We start from the raw sequence: 23,048 nt of genomic DNA, 5'->3' as shown, positions 1-23,048 counted from the left end.
AGATGGATAGATGAAATGTACCTAGAAACCTGCCCTGTCCTATGTGCTTCCTGGGAGCACAAGCTTAAAAAATATGGAGACTAACGGTTTTCTTTCTGTAGGGATGTTTTTACCTATGTCAGCTATATCATTCTCTGTTATGCAGCATGTCATTTAAAAACATGATGCTTTATGTGATTCTCAGGAGATAGTAGTTAGTGCTTGTTAACAACTTGCAAAAAGCAAGCCAGAAAACCTTGTTCAAAGACTTTTGTTTCAAATATCCCAACTTGGGATTTTTGAGTGTTGTACACTTAATTGCTTCCTTGCATTACCTACTACATGGCGTATCCACAGTTGTTTTTTAACCTAATGCTAAGGAAAGTGCAATATCTACAAGTCTTTCTTCAGTAGTCTGTTTTTAAGGACAAAAAGTCTGAATGTTTCTAGGTTAAATGCCTAGCAGTGGGCTTCAGCTCACAAAACTTGTGCTGTGAAGAACCCCAAGTTGTCAGGCAGCTGTGTTTCCTCAAAACTGCACATAGTTGCAAGTGATGTACACTTGAGATACAAAAGGACAAGATACATCCGTCTTTTCCTATCAGTACCTAAAATTGCATGGCTGGATTTTTGAGAGTTCATATACACCCTACTCTCTTTATCCTTGCATTTATATCTTGAAAGGTGAGCTAGACATGTTTCCTGTGAATAACAGCATTGAAGAAACAGATGGCGAAAGAAAACCTTTGTAGATGAGTTTTTAAGTAAGCAAACCAGTATTTAGACTACTGGTGGTCTATGGCTATTTATCAGTCAAATTGACCAACTTAGTCTTATTTTCTCTTTTATCCATTCTCTGTGTTCATCTGTATTTTACTGTTGTGAGGGAATGGCGAGTATCATGCATGTTTCGACTGTTAGCTCTCTGAAACTGGAATACTATAGTGTGCTTAAAATGTATATGCACAGCACACACACAGGTCTTGCTTCATGGATAGTGCATCTGGTTATTAATGCAGTACAGGTAAATTATTTAAAGGCAGGTAATGTTTTCTTGTTAATAGGCAATGTTTCATGTCTTCTAGTTGTTTTTCTGATGTTAATAAGACATAGAGCTTCAGAAGTAAACTTACTCCATTTGTTTGTGTTGTGACCCAAAATATCAGCAGATGTTACTCCTTTTAAGTGAGCATATGCCCCATTTGAGGAATTTTTGGTAGTAGCAGGATTTCTTCGTGAAAGAACTGACACTTTTAGATTGCTCTGGGTACTGTCATGAAGCATCGGATGGATGACACATATGCTCTGTTGAAATTACAATGCCAACTTATAAGGACGTTTCATACTTCTGTCAAAACCGCTCTGCAGCCTGGTTAAACTTTCTGCTGTAGAATAGTCTGGCTGCATTCAGAGTCCCAGCTGTAACCTACGTCTGTAATTCTTGCATTTTTTTCTGCATTAAAAAAAAAAAAGAAGAAAGTGTTGCTTAATAGATTTTTCTACTTCATTAGTCTATAGTTTACTTCTTTACCTGCAAATCTCAATGTAATGTTAGTGACTAACTCCATGATCTGGTCTAAAAACTAGGGAGCTGATTCATGTTAATGCTAATGTAAGCTAAAAACATGGTCTTTTTTTTCCAGTAATGTAACTGCTATGACTATGTGCCAGTCAAGGCTAGTATGCATTAGCTTTAAAATCTTTCAAGACTATAAATGGAAAGTGGGCCTTCAAACCATAAAATTGACCATATCAAAGTCAGCAATGTAAATATTTGAAGTATTGTTTATGCCTGTTTGTGAAGTTGTGTCATCTTTCTAGGGCTGGTAGATGTACAAATGACAAAAAAAGCTACAGCCTGAGCTACAGCCTGATCAAAATGCCACTGAAGTCTCAGAAAAGATTTTCTTAGTAATTGAGATGATATGTATTTAGGTTAGACACTCATTCAAGGCATTTAGTGAAACAGCCAGGCTTATTTATGTATGTAATTTTAACTGTAAAGTTATCTGTTACTTTGTTAACAATATTTGACATCAATTTGACTGGTTTAAACCCCCCAAAAATGAAGTGCTGTATGTTACATTTCACAAATACTGGTTTTCTGGGAGAGTGTGGAGATTATCAGAAGTGTGTATTTATACATTAATTAATCCCAAGCAGATTCAAAATCAGGTCATAAGTTAAAGCTGTGAGCAAATATTATGTATAACATTACACTGTCAGGTTCTTACCTACAAAATGTAACATAAAAGAGAGAGAATACTCTTACAAATGACTTGATGTTTTTTCCAGACAGACATACACAAATGCATTTTCTACTTAGGAGGATGGCTAAAATAACAAATTAAACAATAGCACAGTGTTAAAAAATTAATGCCTGCTCATCAAGGGCAGTTTTCTTAGGCATGCTTTTTAATTACACCATTCTGTAGGAAAGTTTCCTGTAGTGAACTTTATAGGTGTGATTTAACTTACCTTGCTATTTTTTTTCTTCAATATTTTCTTCTGTTGAATAATCAGTCCTATACCTCTGTTAAACGAAACAAATCAATGTTTAACTCATTCCTAGAAAATCATTTTTTATGCTGAAAGCAACAATTGGTTTCCTAATTATATTTGTTTCTAGCATTTTTTTTTGGTATTTTGCAAGGTTCTCGATAGAACTTGGAAACTGTGGGTGAAGTCCTGGCTGTGGTGAAGTCATCATCAGTTGAAGTAGTAATTTCAATAGAGTAAAAACTTTGGCCTTTGTCTTTTAAGTCATGAACCAAGCAAATCACTCGGTGCATGTGTTTTCTCACTTACAGTCCTTGCTCTAATCCTGCCATATGTGCCTGCCTTGCAGGTGTAGTTGTAAAATCTGTTTTCCGTGTATAACCTGTGTTACTAAGTTTAGTTTATGTGACTGGTATAAGAAAGCAGGCATGGAATTTAAAACACTTACTAAACAATCTGTAATATACTACATTTTAAAATTAATTAGTCATTCCTATATCTGCCAATTATAGGAAATTTTGCAATCAGTTTTGCCAGATACTTTTTTATTTTTAAAGCTAAATAGTTTGTGCTTCAACTTAAGGCTTGGCTACATGCAGTTGAAACAAGTTATTTGAAATTCATTCTTTACAGGTATTATGTTGTTTTAAGTTGAAAGCACTTCCTATTTTTTTCATCAGAAAAAGAAAACTAAGACCTCTGCATAAAGGAAAAGAAATAATAAGAAGAAATCTGTAGTAAACGGGTATTGCAACCTATTCAGATAATCAAGAAATTATTTTATTCATTAATCGAGCAAGGGAACTAGTAGAAGGCAAAGAGTTTTACACTACTATTTTAAAGAAATAAAGATCCTTTTGGATTAATACTGACTGAAAATTTTATAACAGGACAATTTCTGCTGTCCTAAATGGTGTTGTAGTACTGCTCTGACAGTAGATCACATTTCATCATAGTATAAAGAAGATAGTCTGTTATGATATGTGTCCGTAAAAGACAAAGCTAGCATAACATATTGAGATTCTTCTATGGTAAATCCTGTAGCAAAGGGACCTTTTGTTCTCTATCTTCTTTATCTAAAGCAATTAATTTATTTCAAGTTGGAGAGTCTGTTTCGAAATAGTTTTAATTTTGAGGGGGTTTTGTGTTGTTTGGTTTTTTTTTTTTAACTTTATTAATTTAAGCTTCGGCCCTAAGGTGTAACTTTGAATTGTCTTGTGTGCATCTGTTGTTTTTTTTAATGGTCTAGGAAGTGCATTCTTTTTGATTTTGAAAGCATAATTCTGAAGATGCTCAATGATGGTGAGTTTTGAGGTACCTTGTAGTGCTGATTGCTAGAATTTAACTCTTTTGCACACAGCTGGACAGGCTGCATTGAAGAGGTTACTCTGAAGTGATAGGTAACTTCATGTATTGAAGCTTATGTAAAATCTTTGAGGTGCTAGGGCACTCAGTGTGTTTAGAAATGTATTCTCACGTGCAGGATGCTGTCAGGTTTATTTATATATAAATTATTATCAGAGGATGATTGAACATTACCAAAGTCTTATGCAGATCAGTAAACTTCAAAGCAAATGGTCAAGGACTTTCCAAAGTTGAATGCCTAATATTATGCACCCAGAATAATGACTAAATTACCTTCTGTTCATTTTTTGTAGGAGGAAATAATAATTAGCGTTCTTAACCAACACGCACACACAAAAAACAAAGTCACTTGCTAGGTGCATCCATAAAACATTTAGCATGTAATCATGGAAAAAATTGTCCTAAGTGTGCTGATTTTGGCTGGGATAGAATTACTTGTCTTCATAGTAGCTAGTATGGGGCTGTCTTTTGGATTTGTGCTGAAAACACTGTTGATAACACAGGGATGTTTTGGTTATTGCTGAGCAGTGCTTACACCGAGCCAAGGGCTTTTCCGCTCCTCACACCACCCCACCAGCGAGCAGGCTGGGGGTGCACAAGAAGTTGGGAGGGGACAGAGCAGGGACAGCTGACCCCAACTGACCAAAGGGATATTCCAGACCATATGACATCATACTCAGCATATAAAGCTTGGGGAAGAAGAAGAAGGAAGGGGGGGACATTCGGGATGATGGTGTTTGTCTTCCCAGGTAATCATTACGCGTGATGGAGCCCTGCTTTCCTGGAGATGGCTGAACACCAGCCTGCCAATGGGAAATAGTGAATGGATTCCTTATTTTGCTTTGCTTGCGTGCACATCTTTTGCTTTACCTATTAAACTGTCTTTATCTCAACCCACAAGTTTTCTTGCTCTTATCCTTCTGATTTTCTCTCCCCCATTCCACCGGGAAGGAGTGACCAAGCGGCTGTGTGGTGCTTAGTTGCCGGCTGGATTAAACCATGCCAGGGTTCTATGTCACACAGTAAACTAGTTGTAGAGGGGAGAATAACAAAATATCAGCAGTTATAACGTTAGTAAATCTATTGGTATGAATTAGAACTACCAGTTTCTTTGAGATGCTTCTTATTTGGCAGCACTGTGTTTAGAGACAGACAGCTTCGTGGCTTATTAGAAATTGTTCAGAAAATAAGCATAGTCCTTTGAATCTATTATTAGAGGACATAGAGGGGGAAGCCTTTGCTTTCTGTTGCAGCTGAGCTGCTGTAATGAAACTTGAATATGTCATGCTATTTCACAAAAGCAGGATAGATGAGTGAAAGGTTTCTGAAAACAGCTGTTGAAAGAGAACTGTCTGCCTATTTAGAATCATAGGATAATTTAGTTAGGAAGAGACCTTCTGAGATCATCTCATCCAATGTATTGCTCAAAGCAGGTCTGATTAAATCAGATTGCTTGGAGACTTGCTGAAACTTAGCATGTAGTTCTGGGGCAGCATAAGCATCTAGGCCACCACAGTTCTTCCTAAACTGTGTGGGGTTTTTTTTTTCCCCTACCTGTAGATTAGTGCTAGTATGCATGCAGCTGCGTGCAAATCACATTCAAGGAGTTTATGGGCTGAAACCAGCTCATTTTTCTTTGCTCTTTTTTTGGGGAAAGAGGAAGAGTCTGGTTTTGTCTGTATTGGTTTCTGTTTTGTGCACCACTTGGTCTATGAATATGAGGAGGAATGATGGGGATGGGTGAAGAGAAAGAATACAGGCAAGGCAGTGGCATCCATAAAACCTCACACCAAATTGTTTCTTTGCACCTCAGTGGAATACGGTCCCAGTGATGTTTGTGGAGGCAGAACTGGCTGCCAAACTTTCCCAAACAAAATCATTGTTGACTTAACTATAATCTGTTCTGTTTCAAATACAGCAAGTAAACTTTCAACAAGTTCTAAATACAAGATAAATTAGAAAGCAGTGTAATTGGTATGGGGAAGAAACATGAAAAAGTCTTTCAGCTCACAGTAATTCTTCAGGGGTTTGAAAATAGTTTACTATCTTGCTTTTAGAATAAGCTATACAACTTCTAAGCTAAATCAGCTCTCCAAACTAGAGTTCAGAAAGTAAAAGTATTGTTTAAAAGTTTTCTAGTGTGTATCTAAACATAGGTATACATTTTGTAACTCCTACAATACCGTCCAATAGATGTACATGTACTCTTTACTCCTCTTGCTGTGGATATAGGAGATGAGTTTGGTTTGTTCCACCAGTGACCTTGAGCGTGTAGCTTTAATCTTAGAACAGGCTAAGCTTTTTAAGATACAGGTAGCTCTTCTGCCTGGAGGAATGATGTGTTAACATCAGTTTGGAATGCTTCCCTTTCATCCTTCTGGCAATACTCTGCCTCTTAGAAAAAGTCTTTGGATGTCATCTTGTGAGACCCCAAGGATGTGGGTTACACAAATAACCCAGAGTTAAAGATGTCCTTTGTCATGATCTGCATCTTGAATATTGCTGTCAGACATTAAGAGTTGTGGTGAACAACAAACAGCAGTTTGAAGAGAAAACTGTCCTCTTCTAGAAAAAAAAAAGCCAGTTAGTCTCCAGCCTTGCATTATGTCAGGGAATAGAGAAAAGTAACAAATTCCTTAGGTCTGCATCATGGCTAGTGCCACTTTAAATAATTTGATGTAAAGGTATGTATTACTAGCCTGTGACAACACTTTTTGTCCTCTGACCTCCCTTTCATGACTTCAGGAGATATCAGCAGTGCAGGCTTTGAATTAGGAAAGAAATTAAAATGGGGAAGTGTCAATGTCTTTTCATATTCCTGCAGTCTCAAAGTCTCATTTGTGGCCTCAACAGGTGCTTGTTGGTCTAAAAGATGTTGAAGTGAATACATTTCAACAGTGTATCCTTGGTAGAAAGGCAATAACTCCTGGTAAATTAATGTGTCCTTCAGGGCAAGGATCTTGTAGGTGCTTGAATTTTATTCTGTTAAAACTTCCTCCTTTTTAAATAATTCATTATTAAACATAGGTATATGTGTACACATCTTGAAGAATATACTTGAGGAATATATAGGGAAGGACCTGGATGTTTGCTGTAGGAGAATGCTCTTAATGTCATGTATTGTGAGCTCAAATAATTTAAGCACTTGCAAAATGACTGCAGTCAGAACTTACAATCCCGAAGAAGTGGGAAATATCTTCAACTCCCTCATTACCCTTTACTGTTTTGGGGGTTTTTTTTGTTTTCTTTTTAATTAACCAGAGGCCTTTTGAAACCTGTTGAAACCACTCTATGAGAGTATTGTTTGGGTAGAAAGCTCTGATAATTTATAGTCCTCCATTTCAAACGGCCTGCGGTTGAAATACAGGCAAATCACTGCTCTGCAAAACTTATCATTTTTTAAAAAATTGACAAAAAAAGCTGCAAAACCCCTTAAATTATGAAAATGTCATCTTCTTTTCAGGTGAAAGTTATGTATGTGCATCCAATGAACCATATCGCAAAGTTGATTACACCAAGAATGTCAATCCAAACTGGTGTGTGAACATAAGGACTGGGTCTACTCGATCCTTGACATCTTTGACATCCACAAAGAGTGAAGTGAAGGAGAGTAAAGATTTCATTAAACCCAAGTTAGTGACTGTTATTAGGAGTGGAGTAAAACCGCGGAAAGCTGTGAGAATTCTGCTGAATAAGAAGACTGCTCACTCCTTCGAACAGGTCTTGACTGACATCACAGAAGCCATTAAGTTAGATTCGGGTGTAGTCAAGAGACTTTGTACACTGGATGGAAAGCAGGTAGGAGAATAAATTGCTGTGACCATCTAATAATGATAAGTTAGTCTAATCTTCTTTGTTTTCATAATTTGAATTCTTGTTACTGTATATGTTTTAACCTGCTTCTGAATAAGGACAGTTTAATAAATGGCAGCCTTTAAAACTTTTATTAATATCCACAAAAAATTAAAATTGTATATAATGCAAAAGAAGTTGACCACTTTACATTCTAAGTACAAAAAAAATTTAAAAAAATGTTAAAAATGGTTTTCATATACTAACTCTATTGCATTGCTAAAAAAAGGTACCTGTTGATTAAGTAATACAGTTTATTTGAAATATTTGAAAGCAAACTTGTTAAAATACATATGTGTTTTCAGAAGCAGAGTCATGTTTTCAGACTACTACATAGTGCTGAGTGGTATAAGAAAAATGTTGCTGCCTCCTTCCATTTCAGTTCCACAGATTGCTATTTAAGTAGCAAAAGGACTGAAAATTTTTCTAGAGGTAGTAACTGACATGATCTAAGGTCAAGAATTTTATCTGAAATGAATAATTAGGGGGGGTGGTCATATCTTTGCAACTTGCTTTTGCTTTTAGTTTTACCGCTGCAAAAACATGCTGCCAGGATTAATGATGTGGTAGGTCTTTTATTCTCACTTAGAAATACAAAGGAGTGGCCCTCAGAATGTTTTGCTGCACCAGGTTTAAGTGTCAGGAATACATTTGCTGTTGATCAGTCAGGTTAATGACTCAGCCCTTTATGGGAACAGGACTTTGATACTTGGTAGTTTTATTTGACACTGACGTGGAACTTTGACAGCATTGTGACTTTAGTAATACAGAGCAACACAGGTTGCAAAGTAGATCACATTTGGTATCAGGTACCTGAACTATTGTATTGTTGATTAAATATTATGGTCCTTGCTCATTCAACAGGTGCTTTTGGACACCTGCATACCTATATATTTGCATGAACTACTTGTAAAAGTTTCAACTGTGTTCAAACAGATGTGGGAATTTTTATTGTCAAGCTTTATATAATGGTTGTAATCCTATAGACTACTTAAAAAGCACCTTTTTGTGTTGAAAGTTGCTAGCAATGTATTGCAGAACAAGTACACTTAGTTTGTCTCGATATGAGGTCTGTCTCTGGTTATGTTGTGCATGCTGTGGATACACTTTACAATTAAGTACTTGAAAAGAACTTGTTCTGTTCTTTGGTATTAAATATAGTGAGGCAAATGCATCACTGAGACTCTTGATTTTTCGGTATTTGGTGGCACTATAATGTGCTCTTTAGTTCTTCTAATAGGTTTGATTTTTAATGAGATTTGTTAACACGATTTGTTAAGAAAGAAAGAATCCTTTCTAGGAACATCCAAAATGTGATTTAGTCATGTTTAAATTCATAATAAAATAGCTTTGAGGATACTTATTATACAGTAATTAGTCTCTTCTGCCCATGCAGTCTTCTGTTACTGTCTCAGATAAGATGATTTTAATCTTCTCAAGCAAGTAGATAGAAAGGAAACTGCAAAAACTAGGATTCTTGGTTCAGATTCACTTCTTCTACTGCATCGTTAATACAGTAGAAACTCACAGGCCTGCATTGATGTGGAAGATGCAGTAGTCCATCAGGGATCAATAAAATTAATTAACATTAAATCTCACATATATTGGTTGCACATTATTGTCACCCATTTTGGATGATAGCTGTCTTCAGTCCACAGTGAGGATGACCAATCATTGGTGATGCTCCAAGATAAGTATAAGATTTCTGATTGCTGCAGTACCTCCTCCTGCCCTCTTATGGTAAAGGCGATAATCAAACTTGGACTGCAGATGTAGATGTAGGTGTTCTCAAGCAGGATTGAGAAATCCCTAGTTCTCACTGCTAACAGCCGGCAAATAGCTGCTCCTTACAACAACAGCCTCTCTGTGTAAACTGTTCCAGCAGCAGTAGTGCATAAATGTGGAGACCTCCCTTCTATTTGGAAGAAAGGCCGTTTGCTTTTCCATAGACTTTGCAAGGAGCCTTTGCTTGCACAATCATAGTGTAATTGTGATTTAAGTGGGCATGGGGTATGGTGCCTCAGATAGAAGACCTGTGGCTTTAAGCACTCTGATAATAAAAGCTGCCTCCTGCTTATCTAGGAAGATAGAGACTTCTGGGGTTTTTGTTTGTTTGTTTCTTTTTCCCTAAAGTGAAGGGCTGACCCCAGTGTTGAGGCACTAGGGATTTTTTTTGTTTGTTTGTTTGTTCATTGCTGGTATATGTAGAGGTTGGTGCCCCAGGGCTTTGTGGGGTTTGGCAAATAAAGAGTTGCTTTGCTGCCAATTACCAATTGGTGGAGATTTCTGAGCCCATTTTCTCTAATGTAGTAATTGCTTATTCTTCTAAATCTGCTAGGGAGGCAGATCTTTTATGTTCATTGTAGTGCTGGCACAGCTTGAAAGGCAACCATTTTAAAAAAAGGCATTTTGTAAATGGCTATGTTCCTATAAATGTAGCTCTTGTGTTTCTCAGGGTTTTGTTTTTTTTTCTTTTCCCTGTTCCTTCATAATTTTATCTCTGAGGAAATACAAGGGTTTTTGTGTTTTTTGTGAGTGAATAGGTTTAGGTTGTATTTTCTGTTTAATATGGAATTGATGCTGAAATTCAGGTGTTTAAAACATGCATGTATAAAATTTGTATCCTTTTATTAAGCAATGTGTTGTTCTGTTAATTTATGGGGTGATTTTGTTTTCCAATAGAACTGTTTAACACATGTAGTAAGAAATGATCATCAAACCAGTGATCTATGAAGAAATCTTCTTAATTTTGAGCAGTACGACAGGATGTCTTCAAAATAGTTTTTTACTCTTCTGAATTCATTAATCTTGACTGTAGCAACATCTTGATGATAATAGTATTACAGATAGTAACATCCATGTCAGATATTTTCCTTGATTATTGTGTATGAAGACAGACAATTATCTAGCTTTTAACGGTAAGATTTTCTAACATTTACTGGGTTTCCTTTTATCTTCAGTTTCAATATGGGTGCTGTAACAGCATATTAGTGCTTTGTACCCTCAAGTACAGAATTTCTTAACTACATTGATGCAAGGCTGACTTTTTCACTTTTAAGTTGTTGAGCAACCAACTTTTTTTTACCTCCCCAAGACTTTTGTGATGGTTTCTATGTGAGAGAAAATATTCCTGTAAAAGTAGCTAGGCTTTAACTTTGCAGTGCAGGCTTCTGCTATTCCAGTCTTTGTGCTTCTGACATTGAGGTTTGCCTAATATATTTGCTTGACCAAAGTGTTTTCCTTACTTGGCTGCATTTTTCCTGGAATCCGTCACTATCCTACTGTGAAGCAAGGACAGTCAGACTGAAACTTCTCCAGTTGGGAAGTTAACCCTTCATTATCTCAGAAGAGAATGGAGGGTTTCTGTCTTGCTGAACAAGCTTCAAGCTTCAGTCATTGCAAAGTGTAGGGTAGCAAGTTAATGGTAAATTACCTGCGCTAATTGTTTAAAAGAATATAATGTATGGAGGGGTTGTGGGGGGAATTTCCTGTGAGAAACTCACAAAAAGCCATACAGAACTCTGAAGCATGTATTATTCGACCCAAAAGAAAATTAAATCTTCACTCCAGGAAGATAGTAACTTTTTAAGCTTGCATTGTGTTGCAGTTTCATGGATTAATATCCATAACGGGATTGAAAAGGTGGATGAAGCACCTTTTCTATACTTCATTCCCAAAATAGTGACAATGTACCACAAATAAGCCTTATTTTAAAGGTCTTTTTTGATGGGCCACAGGTATGTTGGTGGCTATCTCTGAAACCAAAAGCTCCCTAATTTTCTGTTAATGAAGTTTTTCATAAGGTGCTCAGTAAAAGTGAATGGATAACTGAAGAAAACAGATATTACAGACTCATCATGCTCTCCTCTCAGTAATTTTTTATTTTCCAGTATCAGATTTGAAAATTCTTAGTAGACATGATAGCTTTTGTATACTGAATTTTGTATTTGGTTTGTAGTGGAAATACTAAGGAGACCAACTGGAGCTGTTAATATACTCACCATGGAGGGCAGAAACCAAAACAAGGGATGAGCAGGAGACCTCTCGTTTATTAGTACAACTGATATTCCCCATATTCTTTTTTCAGTTCTTTTGGCACATAGGCTTCTGTCATTCAGATCTGAAAATGTTCATTAATATAGTACTTACCTCAGTGAGAGCTGACTGTTTAGTACTGAGACAAGTTTTGGAACATATGGACTTTGTCCTTCTCAGTTTTCCAGTTTTGTACGCAAAGTCATACTTGGATGAGGGGTATTTTTAATAATTTTATTGCAGTTAACTGAGTAGTTTCAGCAAATATTTACCTTTAGTTCAATTCTCTTCTACCTAATGACAGTGGAAAGGCTACTTGGTTTTCAACTGTATCTTATTCATCAGCAGTACACTTTTTTGTTTTTTTTAAGGAACCAGGCCCTAAGAGTTAGGTGTACTCTTTTTTTTTTAAGTGTCATTTAATTATACTGTTACATCACTGTTTGATATCTCATTGCAGGCCAAGAAACAACTGTAATAGAAACTTGCTTCCATGTTAGCAGGCGTTATGTGTAGTTGAAAGCTACTGAAGCCAAAAGAAGTCTTTATCTTATGTCTCAGGCTCTAGCCTAGTATAGGCACTTTCATAAATGTATTGGAAATAGCACAGATTTGAATTTCTGCTACAGGAAATTTTGCAAGAACATAGAAAGCTCCAACTTTTTTGCAGTTCTAGTTCTGCTGAAATTTAAAACAGCACTTTAAGCTGAAATGTTGCATTAACCTGCAAGCATGAGGGGAAAAAATCCTTAAGGCCTTTCATTCTTCACAAGTCTTAAAAAGGTTTATGTGTTTTTATAGAGGAATGTCAGTGGCAGCTGCAAAGGGACTAATTCTCTGCAATGCAGATCCCACAGAAGTTTGGCATTTGTGAGCAAGGAGTCTTTCCTCACCTAGCTTCAAGACTTTGAACAGTAACAATAGTCCCAGCATTCATCTTAAAGGCTGAGGGTTAGAAGAGGTAGAGTCAACTTTTAGAAAGCAGTTTAAAATTTGCCAAACAAACTTGGTGATTTGACACTATGGATATGATTGACAATATAACTACTAAAAGAGCAGATATGTTGGATAGAAAGATTTTTCAAAATTCATGGTTGATGTCCACAAGAAAAAAACACATTAATCTGCTTAGTATGTGGCAAATTATACAAATGAGAGTTATGTCTACTCAGGGAAGGGGAGAGGGGGGAAATGACTGCAGTCTTTATATTGGTTTGTAAGACTTAAATATCAGCAGAGTGTGTGCAACATCATATGAGAGAATGGGAACAGGACCATTACCTCCGAGACCTTGTGGTACAGCAGTGGATAGTGCTGCAACATAAGAGTTGCAGAATATCACCTTGAAAGAGGCATATATATTGGGGTTTTTGTTTGGGGGGTTGGGTTTTTTTTAGCTGATGCGAGTCCACAAACTAAGATTGTGTGAGAAACAGTAAAACATATTGATGGAGATGCAACCAGAAGTAGTATTTAGATTGTCCTTAAAAAGAGAGAGAATAGAACTTCCAAGAGAGAGACCTTCTAAGAATAGGAACTAAGTGGCCTGGGAAGTTAAATCAGAAAAGATACACACTTACAGTACAGAGGAGGAAAAGAAAAGCTCATACCAGATGTTGTGAAGAGCCATGTTTCTCTGGAAATTGGATGGACATGAGACAAAACCAATGTGGGAGAGCTAAAGGTTACTTTCCAAGACATAGGGAAACCCTAAAAAAGAGTATAGAGGAGTCCTGGAAGAGTCTAATCATCTTACAGCTGATGTTCATTGGATGACATGAGTGTCCCTAAGGTTGAGGTAAATAAACTTCATTCTGAAACTTATGGGGAAAAAAATTGAGGAGGCAATACTGTGAATCACTTGCTGATGTTTGGCTGGATCCTTTTCCCCTTTTATGAGTAAATGTCTAGCCGTAGAACATCTCTGTTACCTGGAAGTTGAAAAGTTCCACATTATTTGGTACAGCCACCTTTGTGTTATAGGCTAGAAGGGCTCTGACATAGCACCTGTCTGTTCAGGGAGCCTGCTGGTTTGGGTTCAGCTTAGGACACAAAATGCTTCAACAGACTGTATGATGTGGGGTTTGGGGAGTTTTGGGGGGGGTTGTTGTTGTTGTTTTTTTAACAATGAAGAGTTATGAAACAATGACTTGGCTGGGGAGAGAGACAAGGGGAAGAAAACAGTAGTGGCTACTTCCTTGTGTCTGAAGTAAGCTTTTTGACACTGTCTTTTCACATCCATCTGCTAGGGAAGCACAGTCTAGAAAAGATGCACTACTTATTGGATACACAGTTGGAATACGGTGGTTCTGAAAGATTATTGATGATTCACTGCCAAACTGGAATTTTATATTGAGTAGGGGTCAATGAATGTGTGTTTACACTAGTCACTGTAAATGACCTGGAAGATGGAATGGAGGATATGCTTAATAAAGAACAGACTAAACAGATAAGCTACCTGGACAACAGAAAATTAGAATAATCTTGACAAACTGCAGAAATAGCTTAGGATAAAGCAGGTTGAGTAATCTTAGACTCACTGGTTATTAACAATGCAGGTAGGAAAAGGCAAGTAGTTCTGTTTGAAGTGGTAAAGGATCACAGCTGAAGATTAATTAATGGTGTCAATGGTTGTGCATAGGAGAGGAAAGCCAACATCCATACAGAAGTTACAGTCAATCATCTTGTTTCTGATGTACATGTCCGGTGGCCATTCTGCTCTGCTCACTTAATGCAATGATAGCATTAAGAGATAGCTTTATTATGGAAAACCCAGAGAAGAGTAAAATGAATTAAGAAAACATGTCCTATGAAGAAAGATTGAAGGAAATGGGATTGCTTAGACTAGAGAAAGATCATCAACAAGGTTTTTTCTGGGGGGGTGGACAAAAAAAACTAGAAGCAAAGAAAAAGGAAGTGAGTTCTGTCTCTTCCCTGTGTATAGGAAGAGAAATAATAGGCTTAAAGTTAATCAGATCCAGTGGAACTCAGTGGTAAATAGTCACTGTAAAATTAAGATTAATGAAGAGGTGATTTTTGTTGGAGCAGATAAATGGGGTCTAACAGTCTCTGAGGTTTCTGAAACCTTGTTTGGTTTTGAGTTTTGTCAGTAACTAAAGGCTATCTACAACTTTGGAAGAGCTGTTGAGCTAGAGATAAAATAACAAAAATCTGAATGCCAGTTAACATTAAAATGTGCATGCATACACACCTGCATCCCACAGAGAATTCATACAGCAGGATTTACAGTTAGAGTAAGTTTTATCCCAATGCTAGCAAATGTCTTCTAATATTTGATATGAAACATGATTTAGGGGAAGTTGGGCTTGTACTAGAGGCTAGAATTGTTTCAGAGAACAACTGTGGAGAGATGTCTGTTTAGTCAGTGTGGGATACAAATGTTGCAAGTCCAAGGGAAATAAAAGAGTTAGAGTGGCCCTAATCTTGAGGAAGTCTGTACAACAGGAAATTCAACCATGGGCACTGCTACATGATATTTTTGTTCAGACTTTCAATTGGCATGCTCAGAACTGGAAGCTGTGGTTATTTATTGCTGGAAGAAAGGAGGAAATAGTGTACTCAAGCAGAGGAGATAATTTTGGCCTCTGTCCATGGACATAGAAATATTCCCATCTGTAGTTATTTATGGAAGGAAGTGTTATCTGAAACTAACCTGAAATTAACTGTGCCCTGTCATAGATGCAGGGATCTGAAAAATACCCTATATATGAAAATACAGACATCTTTTTCCAGCTACAAATCTTGTCATGGAACACTTTCTAAAGCATTTTCATTACATGCAGTGGTGAAAAGGACACAGACAGGTAATGTGTGGTTTAGGATTTACCCTAGAAAGTATTTACAATTTTTATCACAGTTGTCAGAGGATCATATTACCAGTCCAATTACCATTTTGAGGAAAAAAGAAAATGCAAAAAGTAACAAAATTATGATGCTTAAGGTGCTACAGGAAAAGTATTAAGAAAGAAACAGAACCTTGAACATCTAGTGAGTCATCTCAAGAAGAGTGTCTTAAACTGGAAATGAACAATAATGCTGAGGAAGCTCTTCAGCTTTGTTGCAGGTGCAAAAAATAAAGGTCATGCCATGTGAAATAGCCACAGTCTAGCACTGGAAAAATTGGCTCTCTGGAACAAAGGTCTTTAGAATTTGTTGCGGCGGGGGGGTGGGGAACCTCTGTGTATTATTTTTTCTGTTTCTTTCTTAATACTTTTCCTGTAGCACCTTAAGCATCATAATTTTGTTACTTTTAAACAAATAAGCACAGGTAAAATAGACAACCTGTATCTCTTTCCTCCCCACAGGGTTACATAATTCTAGCTTTGGGGATGTGGTGTAACTTTACTGAGAATGTAATGGCTGTGGTCCACTGAGTGTGAATTTAGTCTTTTTCAGTGAGGTAACATTTACATATGTAATTAGTAATACCCACTGCCATCGAACTAACAGGTTGGTGAAGTGGGATGTTAAAATAATAGAGTATTTCTAAAAGTGAACACAAAATCAGAGCCTGATGTGAAGTCAGCACTTTTAAATTAGAGCATGGCAACTGAAAAAAATTGCTGATATTTTAGCTAAAAGCAAGCATGTGTGTCCTGTTGAAAGTGACATCCAACTTGCTGGAGTCTTTGTGGATCTATAGAGAGGATAAATCCTACTGGGTTTTCAGTTTTTGTCTGTGCACACTAAGAGCTGACAGCACTTAATAAAAATGACATGCTGCACAGTGTGGGAAACAATCACTGCAAAAATAGTGGTGTCACCAGTGGTAACATTGTATCTTTGTTGATGTATGATTACAATAATTTTAGTGCTGGGTTACAGAAATGGTGTGTGTAGCTCTTGGAATAAAAGAGTGGTATGCAGTCATTGTCTGCCATCTGCCACGCTAAAGATTGAATCACATGACTTGGAAACTAAACCTTGGGAATTTGTTGTGTCCCGCTGAGTCTGGCCATTAACAGATAATTAGTCTGGTAAAAAATCTTTTGAATTCATTCTGCAGCTGTCATATGCCAGATTAGGATTTGTGTCACAGGTTCCTCATTACTTTGAGATCTCAGAAATTTTTTTCCTGTAATTAAATTACCCTATGTTACTTCAGTAAACAGTTCTTGCATTATCACATTTAAACATGCAAACTTTTCTTTAGGAAGCCTGTTACACCTTACAGTGTAAAGCTATTTACCAACCATGTATGAAAGGGTTTCAAGGTTGAATTTTCTCCATTCCTGTTCATAACACAGTCTATAAGCAGACCTTCTAGTTTTAAGATTTGTCTTTCAGGTTGTCAGGTTGATGGATCTGTTCCAGTAGCTTTTGGTTAGTTGTAATCAGATTGTGAGTGTCTCTTAAGTCTAATGAAGAAAAAATATGGAAATCTTAAAATATGAACTTTTCTTCTAGATTTGTACCAGTTATTAAGAAAAATGGCATTCTCTTCCATAATAAATTAATGCCAGGAAACATGAAAGAGTTTGTCAGAGACCAAAGGGAATATTCATCTTTAATGTTTAAAATATTGCTAGCTGATTAATTTGCAATGAACCTTTAAACACAGTAGTCTGAAGACTCTGAAGGGAAAGTAATTTTGAAGTAATAGCAACACAAGCCAACTTTTAAAAGCAAAGAGCTTCCCAGCACTTAAATGGAACAGTGACCCTGTTTGTGGCTTGAAGTTTGTAAGCTTTGTAGGAAGGAAGGATACTCAGTGTTTTCACTGTAGGCAGTGAAAGTCAGTGTTATTGTAGCACTTCTATTGCTTACATAGTCAACAATCATTTTCTTCTGTTGTGCAAATATGCGATCTAAGCCATATTCTTAAATATTTATTTTGTTCATGTTTGGTGTTTTATTTATTGATATATGGCACAGTGAATCTGCAATCATGAAAGGCTTTTTGAAGAAACTAAAATATTTCAGAAGAAAGCAAAATAAATAGAACATAGCTCGTAAACTAAATAGCAAGTTAGATCTTTTGGGGCTAGTAGGTTCAGCATTTCTGGCTTTGCCCTTCTTACCTCTAACCTCCAACTCAACTAGTGTTTAGTTAGGGAATTCCAGTCTGGATAAAATTATTGGAAAATAGGCCAATTAGTTAAGAGAAATGAAGATGGTTGAGTACCAGACAGCCAGAATCCTCTTTGTAAGTGCTTTCTGAAGGTGTCATTTTCTTGCATGTGGAAAACTTTCAGTTTTTCTTTTAAAGAAATCAAGGGTCTGGTTGATTCAAATCTGAATAAAATTGAATAAGATATATTCAAGCATAGATAAATGTGGAGTTGAATCCTAGTTAAAGAGTATTTGCCTTATTCTACCTATATTTTGCAAGGGACCCAATAATACAGACACTTAGAATATGCCTATGTGGTTGTATAGACAGACATCTGACACCAGCTAGCTTTGATCCTTGTAACTTACGGACCTGGAGGTGGTCTTATGTCTGATCAGACTGCAGACTGATTGATGTTGTATCTAGTTGCTATCAGGTGGGTGGATGTATTCTTACCCAGTTAAGTATATAATCCTTTTTGAGGTAGGAAGTATTGTTTCTATTGCGAGGAGAATCGGACTATAATGTGTGTGCTTGGTAATAGTTTGTTTTTACCAGACCTCAATGGGGTAGTAGAGAAGCAATTGATTTTCCCATTCTTTCTTTTCTTATAGGCCCCCCTTCCGATGTGTCAGACAGTAACAAAAAGCTTGTAAAATTAGTATTTTTTCCTCTGACATATTTGCTTTATTACCAAGTTTCAGATTTTTGTTTCTCCTTTTCCTGCAGAAATGAAGAGTGACTTTGATGAAGGGCTTTTGATGGAGCAGTTGGGGGTTCTATTCATATTGAAAATGAGACATCATGGCTGTATGACTGACTTTTCTGGATTAGCTGTACTAGTATATTTCTAATATTCTATTTCTGTATATTTCTAATCTATATATTGTGTTTCTAGCATATACTGTGCTATAAACAAAAAGTATTCTGAATATTTGGTTACTAGGCTTTCCTAGAACCCGGGGCAGTTTTCAGATGCATTTAGATACAAGTTCTTCTTTCCTGCAATCATGTTAAAACTGGGAATAGTAATCCAGCCAAGGTACATTGAAAACAGTTAGCTAGAATCCTTCATATAATTGCTTTAGGAGTAGCAGAAGTAAACAGCCTGTTGAGATGTAGGACTGGAAGGGACAGCATGGCTGAGAATATCCAATTGCCAATTGGCATTGGCAATCTCATATGGTTTATGTCCAGAATAGTTCACAAGAATGTCCACTGTGTCCTTCTCCTATACACTGCTTGTCACAAATCCATCCCCAGGACCTGTATCAAACTGAAGATTGCTAATCCATGAAACCTCAGGACTTTGATGTTTGTGTATTACAGAGAAAGAAAGGGAGAGATGAAAAATGTTCTTTATAACCTCAGCCTCTACACTGCCAAGTAATTTTAGATGGGCTATTTGAAAATAATTCTAGAAATTGGACAGTGTTCTGGCTTTCTTAGCAAAGAGAACACACTGGTGTACTTGACATCTGACTCAAAAAACCATCTCTGCAAACAAAATCCATATACCACATTTGGCTTTATATGAGCATAAGAGGAAACATGGCAGAGTGAAGGTCCCTGGTAGACTTAAGTATTCTGGCCAGTTCTCATTGTGGCTGATTTTTTTGCCTGAAAGAGAAAAGTATTCTCTGCACTTCCCTGGAGCTGAGGGGTTAAGCAGGGAAATCTGTCTTCTGCAGGTACCCATGCAAGCTCTGGTACAGCAGATTAGTGTGTAAAAAATTATGTATTAGAGCATATTTGTAATATTTATGTTAATATATACTTGTAATTTTTATAATATGTAATACTTTATATATTTTTACTTAAAGCATACAGTAAAATTGATATTGTAAGCTTGTGAAGTCTAAGAGGAAGATGATGAACAAATGATTAAATCTGAATCACAAAGCTCTGTATTTTGTCCTTTGTTTTCATACACAAACAATAACATTTCCTGCAGTTTTAGTATCAGAGTGGCTGTTGGTATAGACAATGGATTTGTTATTATCTGCAGTTCCTGAAGTCTGATGCCTGCTTAAGAACACACTTCTAGTTCAATCACTAATCTTTCTTTACAGAAAGGGATTTGCTCTTGCTTTTGGATGGACATAGGTAGTTGGATGTGAGAGAACGTCATCATTGTCTTCTGTCACACATTATCAAGAAGCCCATGAGAGAAGGTGCAGTCCAAGATGCAGAGGTGTTTTTTGAGAAGTTTTTAGGCTCTGAGAGGGCTTAAAATACTCTTTGAACTAGTAATTATTACACAGATGTGCTTGGTTTTGACACATGAATACATTTTGATTTCTTTCAGTGCACTTCATCTTTTGCACATTATTTTTTTCCTGTCTTCTTCTTCTCAAATATTAGACTTTAAAAAATGTATTTATGATACTTATATCTAAACAACTTCTTTTTCTTCCCATATATATGTCACTAAATGTATGAAATTTAGAACAGTATTATAGTAAATGGGGGAATGAAGGTGTTTGATATTACTTCTTATGAATTGCAGACACTTGGCTGGAATTTCCAAAGTAACTATCATGGCTTGCTCAATGAATTTTGGCAACAATCAGTGTGAGGTGAAAGTTTCTATTCCTTGGACTTTTATTTTGGAACTTTATTTACTGTGACAGTAACGCCATCTTCCATATATATGTATCTTAATATATGGGAGATATAAAATAAATGCTAATATTAGGAGGGTTCACTGGTAGTAATATTGTGTAACAGGGGTTTTTTGCCAAAATCTGCATGAAGAGAAGTGCAGATGAGGTGGATGAACATTTTTATCTCTCTTTTTTTAAGTTTTTCATCTTCTTTTAAGATCTATGTAACAAAGCATGATTGACACTACACATATATTAATGGAAATAAGAGACTTAACAAATATTTTGTTTGTTCCAATACAGATCAAAAGACATGAACAGAAAATTATCAGAAGCACCAAGACATTATGTATGTCTAAAAATGATTAGGAGTTTAGCATCTATCTTAGTCTTACCTGAGGCTTTCAAGAAGTCTCTGTCCCAGTCCTTAGTAAGAAATAACATTTATGTGGAGTTTTTGGAGGTAAACACTAGTATAAGTTATCAAGTATGGGGGGACGGTCTGTCTGAAAATTCAGCCTGATTGCTGTTTAAGAAAGAAGAACCTCCAGTTTTAAAGCTATTAAAATATGATTAGCCAAATAGAGTCTATAAGGCCAGTTCACAATACTTAAACCCTTCAGTCTCTGATAACCTGATTTAATTAATGTAGTTTCCTAGTGAGAACAAGTAGAACAGTGAGGTACTTTATAAACTCAATGTTCAGTTGTATCTCCATTTGGGGCGGGGGGATGGGGAGGAAGTTCTGAAATTGTGTTGGACATCCATGTTAGAGTGTGGGGTTTTCATTTATTACTCCCATACTCATTACAGAAATAAAGGATGGACTTACAGCTATTTGGACTTTTACTGAGCTACCTCTGATTAGAGAAGGAACAGCCAGAGCACAGGGCCATCCTGCTACATTTCTTTGCTTTAGTTCTCCTTAATCCTCAGTAGTCTAATGCACTCCTTGGCTAAGTATTGCTAAGTCAAGATGTGCAAAACTACTCCACTGCTTGCACATTAGTGGCAAAAAAACTCTACAGGAATTTTATCAACTTGGAACCGAGCAGGCTTCCAGAATGAAGAGGGACTCCAAACCTAGTAATAGCTTGGCCTCCAAGATTTCTACTCCATGCTTACACTGTGGGGAAGATCCTTGTGTCACATCCTAGACCTTCTTTCTTCATCTGTTGGGAGGTAGATGCAAGCCTGGTGCCTAAATGCTTATCTGAAATTGAAAACCTCAGTTTATCCATCTTGCTTAAATAAGGATTCTTAACTAAGTAATAAAGCAGCTTTCATTGCATTAGCCCTGTCACCAGGGTCTTCACTTGACAGTTGGGAGTGGAGGGCATCGTTTGTTTATCAAAAGTCTCCATTAAGAGAGGAAACATGGATAGGCCATGGTACTATCCTCTGGAGAACGTTGCTGTCATGTACAAGCCATTTTCTACTTCTAGTTACAAAAGATAAATTATAATAATAAAAAAAGAAACAGGTAAGCTAAGGAAAATGAGATGTGTACCTGCTCTGGCTGTTCTCAAGTGTTTGGACACAAATGCTCAATACACATTGGGGTATATTTTCTGGATAATGGAAAAACTGTAAGAATAGCACTTTGCATGTTTCTGCTAAATATGACTCCGCAGTGTTTCACTGCTCCCAAGTTTGCAGCATATATGTGAAGTGAATTCCAAATCTTTTCATGTGGTTTGTGTTTCATTTTTTTCCCTTCATCTGTAGATGAGTTTATTGGGGAAATTCTCTTGAGATCACATGTGCATTAGAGGCAAAATATGCCTGTCTTCTAGCTTGTTTGCCTGATAGTTAGAAGTGAATCTATATAGTTATATAGTTAACTCTATCCCAGCTGAAACTAGGACAATCTTTTAAATGGAATCTTTTCCCAAATTTTTTCCCAAATTGTATTCTCTGTGTTTTCTCCTTCTCTTCAAAGCCAGTGGGAATTGATACAGATCCTGGCAACAGGACCTATTGCTGAAATTCTCACTGCTCTGAACAAAAAATCTTTGTTGCTGTAAATATTGGGGAAGGACAGAGGGGAGAGTTAGGGTCCAGTATTTTCACATGCAGACCCAACTATGAATCCTTTTTAGTACACTAGTAAGAATTACAACACTTCCTCTTTTGTATGATGGAAAAAAAGGGTTATGTGAAGTTCAAAATTGACTTGGGACTGAACTAAAAAAGCTATGTGTGACATGAGAAATAAATATTAATACCTCTTGTGTAAATTGACTTTTTTAGGGATGAGTCTGAAGTTAGAGGCTCTTTGTGACCTTAGTTTTTTCTCAGTGTTTTGTATATCCATATATAATTAATCTCAAAATGTTTTAGATGATTCATCTTCCCTCATAGTGTGAGTCATTTTTAGTCTGACTAGCATACTTGAAAAATTTTATTTTTAGCTAAGGGCTAGATATTTTGTGTATGACACCTGGGTGTTTGTGAGAGGACCTTATCTGTAAACTGTCCTCAGTTGGCAGGGAACAAGTTATAACTTCTTATTCTATAAAAGTTCTCTTTTAATTGTCATTTGCTGTAATAGAAAGTGCAGGTGTTTGTGAAATGGAATATTAACAAGGAAACTCTCTAATATTGTATTACCAGGTTTCAGTGAGAAAAGTCACTTT

The 23,048-nt window shown here is 36.6% G+C and overlaps 1 protein-coding gene across 5 annotated transcripts in view; it reads left to right on the top strand.

The window, feature by feature from the left end:
- DCLK2 (doublecortin like kinase 2) overlaps positions 1-23,048 on the top strand; it is a 96,254-nt gene that overhangs the window by 7,641 nt on the left and 65,565 nt on the right. For all 5 annotated transcript variants that reach the window (XR_003924809.2, XR_003924808.2, XM_030024004.2 and 2 more), the window contains exon 2: positions 7,307-7,641. Coding sequence is in view for 3 of the 5 variants with exons in the window: in XM_030024004.2 (XP_029879864.1) it covers positions 7,307-7,641 (335 nt within the window). In the remaining 2 variants the exon portion in view is untranslated. The remainder of the gene's footprint in view (positions 1-7,306; positions 7,642-23,048) is intronic.

Source organism: Aquila chrysaetos, chromosome 1 (genome assembly GCF_900496995.4).
Source record: "Aquila chrysaetos chrysaetos chromosome 1, bAquChr1.4, whole genome shotgun sequence".
In the NCBI taxonomy this organism is placed as follows: domain Eukaryota; kingdom Metazoa; phylum Chordata; class Aves; order Accipitriformes; family Accipitridae; genus Aquila; species Aquila chrysaetos.
The sequence above is the reverse complement of the archived record's forward strand: the minus strand, read 5'-3'. Positions and strand labels throughout refer to the sequence as shown.